The 17308-nt window shown below is 42.4% G+C and overlaps 1 protein-coding gene and 1 non-coding gene across 4 annotated transcripts in view; both read right to left on the bottom strand.

Annotated features, from left to right (window-relative positions):
• Window positions 1–17308, bottom strand: part of PPP1R13B (protein phosphatase 1 regulatory subunit 13B) — a 91809-nt gene that overhangs the window by 14162 nt on the left and 60339 nt on the right. For all 3 annotated transcript variants that reach the window (XM_055303943.1, XM_055303945.1, XM_055303944.1), the window contains exons 5-7: window positions 5342–5443; window positions 2570–2744; window positions 1604–1800 (exon numbers count right to left, since the gene is read on the bottom strand). In XM_055303943.1, coding sequence (XP_055159918.1) covers window positions 1604–1800; window positions 2570–2744; window positions 5342–5443 — 474 coding nt within the window. The remainder of the gene's footprint in view (window positions 1–1603; window positions 1801–2569; window positions 2745–5341; window positions 5444–17308) is intronic.
• Window positions 9229–9337, bottom strand: LOC129496527 (U6 spliceosomal RNA). The gene has a single exon (XR_008661802.1). It is a non-coding gene; the product is annotated as a U6 spliceosomal RNA (small nuclear RNA).

Genomic DNA, 17308 nt, shown 5'->3' with positions numbered 1-17308 from the left:
TACGTGGAGGCAGCAGGAAATTTACAAGAGATGGTCTCGCCTGCCCGCTGGAATGTACGGGTATTATTCTAGCAGATGGTAACCAGCACTTAAAAAAAAACAAATGAACCACAGAAGGCATCCATGTGCACTGTAAGGTTAAGGCTTATTAAGTTCCTCCAGGCGCACACGTGTACTAGGAACACTCACATGTGTGCACCAGACAGGAGACAATATGAACTTTGCAGCCTAGACTCTAGTCAGGAAGCTTGCAAATGGATACATTTAAGCAAATATCCTACATTAATCACACCTCACCACAAATATCCTTAAAAACTTTTGGGGCACTTGGGTGGCTCAGTCGTTAAGTGTCTACCTTTGGCTCAGGTCATGATCTTGGGGTCCTAGGATCGAGCCCCACTCAGTGGGGAGCCTGCTTCTCCATCTCCCTCTGCTACTCTCTCGCTCTCAAATAAATAAAATAAAATAAAAAACTCTGTACTTTTAACAATTGCTTAAAATTCCTACATTTTATTTCTATGCACCTATGTTAGAGAACTTAATGGCAACAAAAGCATTTTACTCTCTGTAATTAAATATTTTCATTTCATAAAATGATAGAATAATTTTTCTGGCAAGTGCTAACAGAACTGTAGAACTTCTTTGTGGCTTGGAAAATCACCTGCTGAATAACTTCTGAGAAATGGAAATCTTGAGGGCTGTTCTGAACTGAATGTCTGTGTCCTCCCCAAACCTATAAGTTGCCCTAACCTTCAAGGTGATGGTATGGGGAGGTGGGGCCTCTGGAGTGAGCAGGCTGAAATGAGGTTCTGAGGGTGGGGTATCCATGATGGGGTTAGTACCCTTATAAGATGAAGGAGAGGAACCAAACTGTGAGGACACAGCAAGAAGCCAGGAAGCAGACTCTCACCAGGAACTTGATCCTGGACCCAGACCCGGGAGCTGTGAGAAATCAGTGTCAGTGTCTGTGCTTCAGTCCCCCAGGCTGTGCAGGTCTGTCAGAGTGGCCCCAGCTTAGTGGGACAAGGATGTAACAACAGGCATCTATCTCATCAAAACACAGTGAGCACAGAGACCTTGAATATCATCTAAAGCTTAATTTTTTTCTCTAGTTCATTACATTGTCAATTAAATTCTGTACTGAATTTCTTTACTGAAAACATGCTAAATGCAAGATGCCAGTCACAAAAAATCAAAATATTGTATGATTTGCTCATATGAAATTTCCAGAATAGGCAAATCCAGAGAAATAGAAAGTAGATTCATGGTTACTTAGGGATAGGGGGTGGTGGGGTGATGGCAAAGAGGCACGTGGCTTCTTTTGGGGGTGATGAAGATGTTCTAAAGCTGACTGTGGTAGCGGATGCAAAACTCTATGAAGATACTAAAAACCACTTAATTGTACACGGTATATGGGTGTATTGTATACCATATGAATTATATCTTAAAGCTGTTTTAAAAACTCTTTGTAGTAAGCACAGTTTGTGCCTACTATTACCCTAGAAGCCATTCACTTGTCTCCACTTTCTGAGGTTTCGGCCCACATTAGGAAGAAAGCCTGAGAGATGCTTAAAGTCAGTGTTCCCCAAACCCTGCGAGTCACCTGTAGCTCCTGGCACAGTCTCTTCAACTCCGCTGCTGCCGGTCCTGCCAGCTTGCCACTGTAAGACTGAAGCCCGCTCAGCTTGCCTCTCTTTAAATCTTCTAGTTGCTGACTGAGCTGATCAACTCGTAAAATTGCAGTCTGTACTTCCTGCTTCTTTTCCTGGAACATGGCGCTGAACCTTTCTATCTCAGCAGCTATAATTTCCCAGCAATAAAGAAAAAAACATATCTTAGTTGATAGTCTTTTTTTTTTTTTTTCTTCCGCAGAGTATTTTGTTATTTTGGCTTTGTGATTTCTTCATTTCTATACATTCAACTCTAGTGTCATCTAGTGCCAGACTTTGGGGGGAGAACTGTGATATGCATAATCCAACACACTTTTCAACAAGCCTCTGGAACACATGATGTGACTGCCCACATGGTAAACTTTATGTGCAGTGATTACTGGATATTCTTTAGTGAGGACAACCCGTCCAGAGGCTAGCTTGGCCAGGCCACTTAGGAATCCCAATGCAGCCACAGAGCAAAGGCTTTGTAAGGGCAGGTATCCAATCTGTCTTGCTTGTCACTGTAACACAAAGTAGGCACTAAACGAACTGATAATAAAACAACAAAGAATCCACACACACAAAAATAAAAAGTGAGCATTTGTATGGTTTATCTTACTACCCAGATGAAGTTCAAGCTGTTCAATTAAAATAGACCCTCATAATGAGCGCAGTCTCATGGCCCTGCAACCCCAGCCCAGAGGGCAGCTAATAAATTACAAATGCAACCAAGGACCTTCCCAAATCACTTAACCTAACTGATCCTGTTCTTTTAGATGCAGGTAATAGAGCAAAACCTCAGTGCACTTCCTATAGCAAGATCTGGCACCAGTCTGTGTCTGAAAGTGTCCGTAGCTGGACTCTTTCATTTTATCCATGCCTGAGCATGGGTAATGAGGGAGGCCGTGCAAGCGTACACAGATTGCCGTTCATAATTTTGCTGTAGTCTACTTGTCCTCTCATGGCGCGGATTTTCTTCAGCTTATTTTCCTGGGCTTCGACTCGTTCTTTCAATTTCTGAAGCTTCTCATTCTCAGAAATAGACTGCTGCTGGCGGCGCTCCTGCTGCTTTAAGAAATGTAAACGCTGCTCCTGGGAAAAGAGAGAAACAGGGAAATGAGAGATCTGAAGCACGTGATCACGGTCATACATGTAGATGGTTTGAGTGGCTCCCAATGGATCACCCATCTTAATGAATATTAGAGAAATGCTTGTGCAATCTCGCAAACACCAGCCCACACAGAGCCAACACTACTGGGCACATATCAGTGAGAGTCTGAGACGTTTCCAAGTGCATTTTACTAGGCATGCTGACCTACACCGCTTGGTTTATCAAGATGCTTCCTCAGAACATCTCCCAGCAGGAGAACGTCAAGTCTGTGTGTCCCATGCACTCATATACGATCTCCTCTCCTTCCTGTCTGGGAAGCCCCATTCAGCCCTAGTTTCCTGCTTGTCAGGTCAACGTTTCCTGCTGCCACAAAGCAGCTTCCCAAGGTCCCTTAGTTACCTCTTTAAGGAAATGGGCACTGACCAGCACAGGGTCTTATGTTGAAAACAGACAAGGTGATCAGTAAGGAAAAAAACCTCTAATTTGCTAGGTAACAATGGATAGTCAAGAAGTGCTTGTTTTCTTTAGGGATAGTTTCTTCAAAACTAATGAAAAAGGGCAAAAAAGAAAAAGAAAAAGAAAAAGAAAAAGAAAAAGAAAAAGAAAAAGAAAAAGAAAAAGAAAAAGGGCAGCCCCGGGTGGCACAGTGGTTTAGCACTGCCCACAGCGTGATCCTGGAGACCCTGGATGGAGTCCCATGTCAGGCTCTCTGCATGGAGCCTGCTTCTCCCTCTGCCTGTGTCTCTGCCCCCCTCTCTCTCTCTGTCTCTATGAATAAATAAATAAAATCTTTTTTTTTAAGACCGATTTCTTTAAAAAAAGAAAACTAATGAAAAATTCTGCAAACAAGAGCAGGACAGTCCTAAAATAAAAATATGTACAGGGACACCTGGGTGGCTCAGAGGTTGGGCGTCTCCCTTTGCCTCAGGGTGTCCCACATTGGGCTCCCTGCATGGAGCCTGCTTCTCCCTCTGCCTGTGTCTCTGCCTCTCTCTGTGTCTCTCATGAATAAATAAATAAAATCTTTAAAAAAAAAATATATATATATATGCAGTACTCTTCAATAGCCTTTTTCCTATTCATATAAAAACACGCTTTGAGGGTAACAGTGGACATAAAATATTCATGGTCCCACACATAGACATAAAATAGACCGAAGTAAAGAGGATTAAGTGTGACAATACAAGTCACACATTGCATTCTAAAGTAAGGAAACACATACTTGAATATGTGAAGCACATACTTGTGTTAGATTTAACTTATCATTTACACTGCAGAAAATACTCAAGAATCTTTTTATTAGTAATACTCGGGATCAATATTTGGAAAGAAAAAGCTAAACTAGAAACGTTATAATTGCATAATACTATGTACATTTCATCCTAGAAATATTAATGGGATGAAATACTTCCCAATTTTTACTTAACTCTTATTTTTTATTCTTGTAAATCCAATAAAATTTGCAAGACTTTTTTTTTTAAAGATGCATTTTTTAAATTTTTTATTTATTTATGATAGTCACAGAGAGAGAGACAGAGACAGAGACATAGGCAGAGGGAGAAGCAGGCTCCATGCACCGGGAGCCCGACGTGAGATTCGATCCCGGGTCTCCAGGATCGCGCCCTGGGCCAAAGACAGGCGCCAAACCACTGCGCCACCCAGGGATCCCTGCCAGACAACTTTTAAAAACAAATTCAATTTATGCTGTTACATACCATGAAGAAGTGACTAGTACAATGAATTCTATGCCCACTCAGTGAGAAAAGTGGTTCTCAGGCAACTTTCTCTATGAGGAAGCAACAAGAACCCTGGCAGAAATGTTTACGTATTTTCTTTATCTCACAGTTTTTCACAGCAGTTTCAGAACATTCAATATCATTACACAACACGAATACTCTCCAGCATGCGTAAGTGGTCTGATTTTTTTAGTCCGTGACAAGAATAATTTCAAATCTTGTCACAGCATTTCAACGACAAATGCAGAACTCAGTGTACATAAAAAGTGTTAACTCCCCTGCATCGTAATAAACCAAACAAACTCTGTGTAGTGGCATAAAGGGAAGCCTGGATAACCCACTGTCATTGTCTCAGGGGCCCATGAACAGTGTCTTCATCCAAATTTTATCTCCAGTTGATGAATGAAGGTCAACCATTTTCTATTCTGGGGAGTCTGAATGTGCGAGTCAAGAGTCCTGTTCTGATACCTTCCTAACTTCAAGAAGCTGCAGTACTCATTTATCGTTACGGAAGAGATCACAAAGACAAAGACACTGTTCAATACTTCCGTGACATGGTTCAAGTGGTACCCGTGAATGCAGTAACTCCAATCTAAAATAACCGCTGAAGGGGATCCCTGGGTGGTGCAGCGGTTTGGCACCTGCCTTTGGCCGGGATCGAATCCCACGTCAGGCTCCCGGTGCATGGAGCCTGCTTCTCCCTCTGCCTGTGTCTCTGCCTCTCTCTCTCTCTCTCTCTCTCTATGACTATCGTAAATAAAAAAAATAATAATAAAAAAAATAAAATAACCGCTGAAGAACATTCTTTTTGAGCATTTTCCCACCTCTGCTTTACAACTCACCTTGGCAACCAACATTTGCTGCTGATTTTCAATTTGCTGTTGTTGCCTAGCTGCCATATCCTGGAGCTCTGAGAGGGTGAGTTCTACACGTGGATTTCCAACCTACAGGGAACAAAACATGCTCAGGCTAGAATGTAGGTTTATCTGCATATCTGCATAATTATTCTTCTCTAGTGTCAGAACACATACACATCAGGATCTTAAAATAGCTTCCCTTCTAGAAGTTAGGATAATACTATTTTTTTAAAAAAGATTTTATTTATTCACAAGAGACAGAGAGAGAGAGAGAGAGAGAGGCAGACATAGGCAGAGGGAGAAGCAGGTTCCCTTCGGGGAGCCCAATGTGGAACTCAATCCCAGGACCTTGGGATCATGCCCTGAGCCAAAGGCAGATGCTCGACAACTGAACCATCCAGGCGCCCCTAGAAGTTAGAATAATACAAAATAATTGTACATAAGAACTATTCTTGGATCCCTGGGTGGCTCAGTGGTTTAGCGCCTGCCTTTGGCCCAGGGCACGATCCTGGAGTCCCGGAATCGGGTCCCGCGTTGGGCTCCCGGCATGGAGCCTGTTTCTCCCTCCTCCTGTGTCTCTGACTCTCTCTCTCTATCATAAATAAATAAATCTTTTAAAAAAGAACTATTCTTACTTGTTGACAGCTTTTATTAAGTAACAGCTTTTTAAACAACTAGATACTATATTAAAAAGGGACCCACCTTATGGGAATGCAAACTGATACAGCCACTGTGGAAAGCTGGAGTTTCCTCAAAAAATTATAAATAGTATTACCATTGGGGTAACTGGGTGGTTCAGTCGATTAAGCATCTGACTCTTGATAGCCATTCAGGTCATCATCCATCTCAGGGTCTCAAAATCAAGCCTTATGTCAGCACAGAGCCTGCTTAAGATTCTCTTGCTCCCTCTCCCTCTGCCCCTCCCCCACCTCTCTGTTCATGCTCTTTCTTAAAAAAAATAGAATAAATTAAAAATAAACAGGGAACCCTGGGTGGCGCAGCAGTTTAGCGCCTGCCTTTGGCCCAGGGCGCGATCCTGGAGACCCCAGATCGAATCCCACATCGGGCTCCCAGTGCGTGGAGCCTGCTTCTCCCTCCGCTTATGTCTCTGCCTCTCTCTCTCTCTCTCTCTGTGTGACTATCATAAATAAATAAAAATTAAAAAAAAATAAAAATAAACAAAAATAAAAATAAACAAAAATAGAATTAGCATATGATATAATAATTCCACTACTGGGTATTTACCCAAAGAGTACAAAAACACTAATTCAAAAAGATATATTGTCCCCTATGTTTATAACAGCATTATTTATAAAAGCCATTATTTATACAGAAGCAACCCAAATGTCCACTATCTTTATGAATGCATAAAGAAGATGTGGCCTGAATTCAGTGGAATACTGCTCTGCTACAAAGAAGAAGGAAACTTTGCGATTTGCACAACATGGATAGAGCTAGAGAGTATAATGCTAAGTAAAGTAAGTCCGAGAAAGACAAATACCATATGATTTCACTCACGTGTGGAGTTTAAGAAACAAAACAAAGGAACAAAGACAAAAGAGACAAACCAGAAAACAGACTCTTAACCACAGAGAACAAACTAATGGTTACCAGGGGGGAGGAAGGGGAAAAGGTGATGAGAACTAAGAGGACACTTATTTTGTTGAGCCGGGTCATGGATAGAAGAGTTAAATCCTTGCATTGTACACCTGAAACTAATATTGCAACTCTGTATTTTATCTGGAATTAAAAAACAAAATAAGAGACCCAACTGAGCAAATTTTTGCAAAAGTGTATTAAAAAGGACATTCCTCTTTTCCTCTTTTGGACTGGTTATTTAAGGGTATATCTGAATAAATGGGGATGTCACATGTTTTGAAGATAGACCACCTAAAGTGTGTAGGTGACACTAGAGGACAAATGTCATCTTCATTGCCACTTGGTCTTGAGAAGCTGAAATATAGAGAAAATTCTAAAAATACAAACACTTCATTAAAAACACCATAATTTACCTCAAGGATTGACCTGTTATCGACAAAATTATAAATGGGAAATGAATACAAAAAGGTAAAATCTAGAAGAGTGGCAACTGGTAGAATTGGAAGGAATGTTCCTATTCTCTGTTAATGATGATAAATAATAGCATCAGGCATTTTTATTGTGCTTATCACGTGCCACACACTGGACTAGGTACCTTCTATTAGTGAATTCATCTGAGCCTCACGGGAACACTATCAAGTACTACTGTATCCCCGGTCTAGAGATGAGAAAACAAGCACAGAGTAGTTCACACAATCTGCCACAGGTCAGACTGCACATGCAGCAAAGCAGGACACAGAGTCCTCGGCTTCCAACATCAGTAAAGCACACTCTTCTTGAGCACACGCACACTACCTGTGTGTAACCACCATGCTGGGCACGTTACATGCATTATATGACCTAAGCTTCAGAACACATCTGTGTGGAGAGCAGAGGAGGCCCACTCAGGGCGAGGAACCGCAGGGGAAAGGGGAAGAGACAGGTGTAGGGCACAGCACTGACGAGAGAGCAGAGCCCCAGTCCCAGCCACGCCCGTCTTTCTCCCGTCCCTTCTGTGCTGACCGTGGCAGCCGACAGTCCCTCCCTAGACCACTGCTCTCCAACTAGGTTCATCTGTACCCTCAGGAACCCTTTTAACTTCCCTACTTCTGTGACCCCTGTTCCACCGACTCCAGGCTTCCCCAGATCTTAAGGTATTCAAGCACATTCTTGAAAAATGGAATCAGAATTTGTTCAACAATCTCAACTGGAACCCCCACCCTGTTTCCTGAGGAAACAATATGGAGCAAGCCCCTTTTCAAAACTAGACACTGGAAACTGCCAAACTACAGAAACTTCCATTTGAAAAGAAATTCGTTTATTCCCCACCCTCCACCCCCCCCAAAAAAATTTCTGGCAGAACCATTAAAATGCCCAAACCTTTTTTTAAAACTCTAATAAAAGGGTTACTAATTTCCACCTACAGAGATTTTCTAATTACTACAAAAAAAAAAAGACTTCTTTTTTTGAAACCTTCAGAACTTTAACTTGTTAATAGTATTTTTGACTCAAGAAAAGTTATGTCCATTCACTAAATCTTTCAATTTACATTAATTTCATTACTTTACAACTTAAGCAAACAGTATTTGGTCTCCTCTCTGTACCAGTGGCTCACAGTAACAATGAGAAGATCACGGAGGAGACATTCAGCTGCTCAGGATGACCTGCAGCTGCCATAAGTAATTTAGGTATATCTTCCATATATGCTAATATATATTGTAATTAAGAACACTGCATTGAAGTAGATTTTTTTTTTTTTTTAAGATTTTATTGGGGATCCTTGGGTGGCTCAGCGGTTTAGCGCCTCCTTTTGGCCCAGGGCATGATTCTGGAGTCCCAGGATCAAGTCCCGGATCAGGGGCCCTGCATGGAACCTGCTTTTCTCTCTGCCTGTGTCTCTGCGTCTCTCTCTCTCTGTGTGTGTCTCTCATGAATAAATAAATATTTTTATATTTTAAATATTTCATATTAATAATATAAAATAATATTTTATTTATTTATTCATGGGAGACACACAGAGAGAGAGGTAGAGACATAGGCAGAGGGAGAAGTAAGCTCCATGCAGGAAGCCTGATGTGGGACTCGATCCTAGGTCTCCAGGATCACGCCGTGGGCCAAAGGCAGGTGTGCTTTAATGCAGGGCCACCCAGGTAAGTAGATCTTACATACAGAAAACTGTACATCAGTCTATGTCTCAATGAATCCTTTCAAAGTGAACATCCCTGGGATGTAACTTTATTTTACACCTTTTAACTTTATTTCATTTTATGTTAATTCCAGTACATTTAACATACAAAAATATGGAATGCTTCACAAATTTGCATGTCATCCTTGAACAGGGGCCACGCTAATCCTCTCTGCATTATTCAACTTTTTCAGCATATATGCTGCCAAAACCAGCATCACCCCTGAGTAGCTTAACCAGTATTTTAAATGGGTTAGAAAAACACCAGCCACTAGAAACTTGTAGGTTAAGAAATACGTAACATTTACACGTTAATATGTATTCTCATTTGTTCAATGTGAAAATTTAGCCAACAGAAGCACCTTTCCAGTTTTTTAAGAAAACAAAAACCTTCAATGCAAATTCAATCTTTTTATGACGAGCCTATCCCTGTGCAGTCTCTCCAGGCCAACTCAGCTGTCCTTACAATTTTCAATTCTCCATATGCACTCAATTTATTCAAACAAACCTATGACCTAATTCCTCACTTATTTCTTTTGACTGCATTGAGTAAGAAGAAATCAAATCCTGCTCCCCAGGCTCACTGAGGTCCCTCCTGGCAGAGTTACGTAGTGAGTTCAGCTCTAGGTCATAGAGAGGACGAGCCACTTCCACAAGCAGCACAATTACTGCAAAAGCTCTCTGGGTGAGGGTCCGGCAGGCTCCGACATACCCAGGCTCTAGACTGGTCTAGCACCCTCCCAGTAGTGGCTGCTACCTGGGGCCCCGTGGCTCAGGCCCCACTCATGTGACACTCTACCTCAACTCTGGATTCTAGGCAGTGTCTATGCTCTAGGTACCCCATGAATGCAGGTCACACTCCCATTTCTCACAACAAATGTGGCCCACCCAACTCCACGTCTAACTACTTCTCCACCCCCTTACACGAGCAGAGAAAAACAAAAAGCTGCCAGCCCCAGCCTTCACGATCACTTATTTGGTTGTATCCCCTTCTTTCTCTAAAATTCCACAAATCTTACAAAAGTGATAAATTGACAGACTTTTTCCTCTAACTTACAATAATGTTACATACAAAATATTTACTGGACAGAAAACTTACACCAGGGACCCTCTAACTAATGAGACTTCAAAAGACTTCTGGCCCTGGCAGCTACAGGTCCCAGCCCATGGCACCCAGCCACAGCCCTGACAACAACCAAGGTCTGTTGTGAGTGGGATTTATACACAACTCGGTGCTTCCTCACACTTCTATTGCACGCTATCACCCTCCAGAGACAGCATCTTTCCAAATTCAAAAGCCCACACATCTTTCGTTGTCTTCCTATGAAGAGTCTGCATCCTCCTCACCATTTCAACTGCCTCTCCAGATTTTTAAAAAGATTTTTATTTTTTTAAGTCATCTCTAAACCCAATATGAAGCTCAAACTCACAACCTTGAGATCAAGAGATCAAGAGTCACATGCTCCACTGACTGAGCCAATGGGGTGCCCCCAGATTTTTCTCAACATCTCATTAACCCAAGCCTCGTCTGGCCCTTATCACTTTCCTTCTGACCATGTCCGCTTTTTCCTGCCTGCCTGAAAGGCTGGAAGCAACAGTGGCAATGGAGCATTGTGAATGAAGTAACTAAACTACGTGCTAGAGATCCCAATGTGAGCAAGTGACAGAGGACGAATGGTAGGGCAGTTGTGAAGGGCTCATAGGAACTGGAGTTTTTTGAGTGATACATGCTCAACACCACCATATCATGAAAATTCACTTGCCCTCGCTATGCCGGCTATAATCTGAGACACTGAAGCTAATATTTAAGACAAGTACAATGCAGTATCTCCCCGTTTTCAGTGAGTCTGATCAATGAGGCAATAATCTCACAATGCACTGGGCTCCCTGCTCAGCGGGGAGTCTGCTTCTCCCTCTCTCTCCTCCCTCCGCCCCTCCTCCCACCCGTGCTTTCTCAAATAAATCATCTTTTAAAAAAGCATAAATAAAACTTTTTACCCTTTTATTAAAAGATAATGGTATTAAATTTAAGATATTAGCAACTTAAAAACTTGATAAGCATATATTCTAGTCCATTTCATACACAAAACTTCAAAAATATCCATATTGTATTTTCTATCCCAATGCTGGGCTTTAAAAAAAATGGATAAAAAAATCCATACGGAGATTTTTAAATTTTTCTTATTTTTTAAAGATTTTATTTATTCATGAGAAACAGAGAGAGGCAGAGACACAGGTGGAGGGAGAAGCAGGCTCCATGCAGAGAGCTTGACATGGGACTCAATCCCAGGTCCCCAGGATCACACCCTGGGCCGAAGGCGGCGCTAATCCGCTGAACCACCCGGGCTGCCCCATACTGAGAGTTAAGCAGACTCCATGCCCAGTGCAGAACCTGAGGGGGCTTGATCTCACCACACTTACCCAACTGACTGAGCCACCCAGGTGCCCCTATGTTTACTTTTTTAAAAAAAATAAAACAAATTATATTTATTTATTCATGAGAGACAGAGAGAGAGAGGCAGAGACACAGGAAGAGGGAGAAGCAAGCTCCATGCAGGGAGCCCGATGTGGGACTCGATCCCACGTCCCTAGGATCAGGCCCTGGGCTGAGATAGTGCTAAACCACTGAGCCACCCGGGCTGCCCCTATGTTTACTTTCAAAATCAACTTTATTGAGGTACAGCTTTAGGCAATAAAATACACCCACTTAAGGTACACTGTTGAATGAGTTTTGACACCTGCCAGTCACTTGCACTCCTTACACCACCAACCCCACCCAACTCTCCCACAACCACGGATGTGGAGCCTGCTGTTATGTCCTAAGGGCTTCATCTGTTTGCCCAAGAATTCCATACAAATGGGGACTGTATAGTACGCTTTTTTTGGGTTGGTTTGTTTCACTCCCACAATGCTTCTGAGCAGTCATGTTGCTACACGTATCAGTAATTTGTTCCTTTTTACTGCTGGGTAGTATCCTGCTGTATGGATGGATCACATTTTGTTAGTCCATTCACCTGTTAATGGACATGTGGGTTGTTTCCACTTTTGGACTATAATGAATACTCAAGCTGCCTTGAGTATTTATGTGTCAGTATTCACGTGGACAAGTGTTCTGGCTTCTCTTGGATGACTAATGTCAAGAAAGTAGAACAGGTGGGTTGTGTGGTACTTCTGTGTTTAACTTACAGAAATTGCCGAACTGTTTTTCCAAAGTGAAGCGTGCCATTTTACACCCCCATAGCCACATAGGAAAGAAAGTTCTAGCTTCTCTACATCCTTGCCAACACTTGGTGTTGTCAATGTTTACATTTTAATTATCCTCTTTTTAAACAAAATATTAACCTGTTGGCAAAGAGAGGGTTCCATAAATGGTATTTAGGTAAGTAACTTAAAAAGCATAAAAATGTCCATAATTAAGTGATCAACCCCAAACATACTATGATCAGATTTTTAATAAATAAGTTATCAATAAGTAAGAATTGCCAAAAGTTAGATGAGGAAAAGGGGGCTTATTTCCTAGGCTATTATCTCATTTGTACTAACCATGTGTATCAGTCACAACTCCTGAAGCTACCATACATCTGAAAAACAGGCTATCACAACTAGATTTTTCAAGATGTTCAGAAAGACTACACCTCACTTGATAATTATGATTGAAACCTTTGGATCACAAGCCAACAGGTAACATGGCTTTAATCAAAAGGGTTTTTTTGGTCTCTTCAGGTAATTTTTAATTTTTATTTTTAAAATTATTTTATTTATTTGAAAGAGAGACAGGGATAGTAACAGAGAGCACGAGCAGGGAGGATAGGGAGAAGCAGACTCCCCACAGAGCAAAGAGCCTGAAGCGGGGCTCTGATTCCAGGACCCTGAGATCATGACCTGAGCTGAAGGCAGATGCTTAACCAACCAAGCCACCTGGGCACCCTCTTCAGGTAATGTTTTAAATATAATTTTGAAACTGATGTTGAAATAATTCAAGTATTAAAAACAAATAATAAAGGTTCTCAAAACAAAGCAAGCTTGGACCAGCCCCAGCAGTGTACTCTGAGCACATATGCCACATGGCAAAGAGGGGACATCTCCTCTGACCCTCTGATCCACTGTGTACATGGGTTTACTCTGCCCATTTTGAAGTGTTGTTTTTTTTTTTTTTAAGTATTTTCTTTATTCCTCAGAGACTTGGAAAGAGAGAGACAGAAACAGAGACAGGTAGAGGGAGAAGCAGGCTCCCTGTAGGGAGCCTCTTGCCGGACTTGATCCCAGGACCCCAGGATCATGACCTGAGCCGAAGGCAGATGCTCAACCACTGAACCACCCAGACAACCCTTAAAGTGCTCTTGTTCAGCTTGTGCTACGCTAAAGATGCTCTGCTGCACTATATTTTTAAGCTCAGTTTGAGGGCAATCTCCCCAAAAGTTGAAAAACTGGTGAAGAATATACAAAAGGAAAAGTTTACAGGGGCGTCTGCGTGGTTCTGTTGGTTAAGAGCCTGCCTTCATCTCAGGTCATGATCTCAGGGTCCTGGGATCCAGCCCCACACTGGGCTCCCTGCTCCACAGGGGAGCCTGCTTCTCCCTCCCTCTCTGCCCCCTACTTGTGCTTTTGCACATGCGCGCTCTGTCACTCTCTGATAAATAAAATCTTAAAAAAAAAAAGAATTTACATTTCAATGCCATTCCAAAGTATAAGTCATTTTTATTCTCCACCTCCACCAACCATGCCTACTGTGAAGCCTTCTTTTCCTCCTTTGGCAAGTACAACACTCTCATATTACATGACATTTTATTTTCCAAATGTATCTATGTGTTGTTTACTGCTTATGTAAGGATGTCTCCATTGCCCAATTCACATATTGTATACTTGTGAGAATGATTTGGGAATCAACAGCCCGTATTATTCATTCAAAGGATGAATATTGCTGATAACAGATCACATCTAAATTGATCTGCGGCTTAAAACACAACAAATATTCATTATGGCTCACAGTTTCTGTGGATAAAGGATTAAGCAGTAGCTAGGCTGGGCATTTCTGGCTTAAGATTTTTCATGACGGGTAGCCCGGGTGGCTCAGTGGTTTAGCACCACCTTCGGCCCAGGGCATGATCCTGGAGACCCAGGATCAAGTCCCACATTGAGCTCCCTGCATGGATCCCGCTTCTCCCTCTGCCTGTGTCTCTGCGCCACCCCCCTCTCTTTCTCTTTGTCTCTCATGAATAAATAAATAAATAAAATCTTAAAAAAAAAAAAAGATTTCTCATGAGGTTGGGGTGCCTGAGTGGCTCATTCAGTTAAGCATCTGACTCTTGATTTCAGCTCAGGTCATGATCTCAGTGTTGTGAGATCAAGCCCTGCGCTAGGCTTCATGCTGGGCTTGGAGTCTCCTTAAGATTCTTTCCTCCCAATGAACTAGGGGTGGTGAAAGGGGAGGAGGGCGGGGGGTGGGGGTGAATGGGTGACGGGCACGGAGGGGGACACTTGATGGGATGAGCACTGGGTGTTATTCTGTATGTTGGTAAATTGAACACCAATAAAAATTAATTTATAAAAAAAAAAATTCTTTCCTCCCTCTCCCACCTTCTTCTCTTAAAAACAAACAAATGAAAATAAAAAAGGATTTCTCATGAAATTGAGTCAAATTCTAGGGCTGTAATTGTCTTAAGGTTTGACTGGGGTTGGAGGATCTGATTCCAAGATGGCATACTCACGTGGCTACCAGGTTGGGGCTGGCTACCAAGTGGACCTCTTCACAGACCAGCCTGAGTATATTCACACATGGTGGCTGATGTTCCCCAAAGCAAACAATCCAAGAGTGCCATGGGGAAGCTATCTTTAATGATCTAGTCTCAGAAGTCAGATTTCTCCAAATTCTATCTGGCAGGAGCAAGTCACTATGTTTGGGAGAAGGGGGGAATTAAACTCTACCTTTTGAAGGGAGGCATATTATTTTTTTTATTTTTTACAGTTTTATTTATCTATTTGACAGAGAGAACACAAGCAGGGGGAACGGCAGAGGGAGAGGGAGGAGCAGACTGCCCGCTGTGCAAGGAACCCAACATGGGGCTCAATCCCGGGACCCTGGGATCATGCCCTGAGCCGAAGGCAGACACTTAACCAACTGAGCCACCCAGGTGCCCTGAAGGGAGCCATTTTAAAGAATTTGCAAACTTATTTTAAAACCATCACATCCATTTACTGTAAAATCTCATAATAACTCGGGCAGCCCTGGTGGCTTAGAGGTTTGGCGCTGCCTTCAGTCCAGGGCCTGATCCTGGAGAACCGGGATCAAGTCCCACATCGGGCTCCCTGCATGGAGCCTGCTTCTCCCTCTGCCCATCTCTCTCTGTCTCTAATAACTAAATAAAATAATTTTTAAAAATCTCATAGTAACTTTCTACTTCTTTCATTCTATTATTCACTACTTCCAGGAGTTTGGTTGTTACTCCCAGCAACACTGTCACAGCACAAGGAGAGAGAATGTTTGTTTATGGGCATACGCTTAAGACAGCTAGCTAACAATGCAATTGATAAAGGTTTTATTTTTTTATTATTTATTTTTTAAAAAGATTTATTTATTCATGAGAGAGAGAGAGAGAGGCAGAGAAACAGGCAGAGGGAGAAGCAGGCTCTATGCCGGGAGCCCGACATGGGACTCGATCCCAGGACTCCAGGATCGCGCCCTGGGCCAAAGGCAGGCACTCAACCGCTGAGCCACCCAGGGATCCCCTGATAAAGGTTTTAACTATAAATTCTTTTTTTTTAAATTTTTTAAATTTTTATTTATTTATGATAGTCACACAGAATGAGAGAGAGAGAGGCAGAGACATAGGCAGAGGGAGAAGCAGGCTCCATGCACCGGGAGCCCGACATGGGATTCGATCCCGGGTCTCCAGGATTGCGCCCTGGGCCAAAGACAGGCGCTAAACCGCTGCGCCACCCAGGGATCCCCTATAAATTCTTTTATCCTCAATGACTAACATATATTCCTTGGTAGTCAGTTAACAGAAAAAACCTGTGGATTTTGTCAGCAATTAAGCACCTACTGGCTAATGGTCACTTTGGATGTCAGCTCTAATCCTGATATGCTGATTTTAATATTCAACTAAATAACTTCATCCTTGGTTAGAGATGAGACTGTCACTGTATTACCTATACAAAGACAATTCCCTAAGTTTTCAAGTTGTATGAGATGGTGTGCTATACTTCAATGGTCTGTTCTGCTTTCTCCTTTCTGTACTTGTTTCCACAAAGAATGCAGAGCACCCTTTGCGGGGTTGGGTGGGGTGGGGGTCGTCTAGCCATCCAGCCCTGAACTCTCTCAAAGGAGCCCCACTTCCTCTGGTTAGATTCATACTTTGATTTATATGCCATGCCAGCACTTTACCCTCAGTATGTCTAAAACCAAACTCCGCCCTTTCCTTCCAACCCTGGCTTCCTCAATTTATTTCCATTAATGGCTGTAGCATTTCCCCCAGGAACCTGGGCCTTGCCTTTGATTTGAGCCTACGTTGCTGAAAATATAAGCTGTTGCTCAGTGCTCTTTATCGCTCTTCTATCCATGCTTGGCTCTTCATTCCAAAACTGACACTTCCCACCTTCATATTTTTGCTCACATTATTCCTTCTGGCTACAAAGCCCTTCCCCCCACTTCCTAAACTCTACCTATCCTTTAAGATCTAGTGGCAATGCCATCTGCTTCCTGAAGCTTTTCCTGATCCTCTACAGAATGTCTCATACAATTGTTCTGACACTCAGGATCTGACATCACTTCCAGAGACAGGAGAGAACTCTATTTTATAATGAACTCTGAATTCTAGAGATTCAACAACATGTAATGAGCATTTGCATATCATTCATATAAACCTGAGTTTATGATTATTTTAATAGATGCTTACACAACCCCTCTGAGGAAAGTTCTGAAGCCTATTTCACAGATGAGAAAGCTGAGCTCTGGCAGGGGCTGAGGAGCTCTCCTAAGCTCAGTGGTGAGTCAGCAGCAGTGTCAACATCTCAACCCGAGAGTCTCCTGATGGCAAGCAGGAGGCTCTTTCCCTCACAAGGACACACTGGCCTCCCATTGTTCTTTCACCAGGCTGTAGCACCGCACGTATGACTGCTCCAACTGCCACTCATTTACTGTATCAAAGGGTAAATGCTCTACCAGATACCATCTACTGATTATTCATTTG

Source organism: Nyctereutes procyonoides, unplaced genomic scaffold (genome assembly GCF_905146905.1).
Source record: "Nyctereutes procyonoides isolate TBG_1078 unplaced genomic scaffold, NYPRO_anot_genome, whole genome shotgun sequence".
Lineage (NCBI taxonomy): Eukaryota > Metazoa > Chordata > Mammalia > Carnivora > Canidae > Nyctereutes > Nyctereutes procyonoides.
This window is presented reverse-complemented; position numbering and strand designations above follow the sequence as displayed.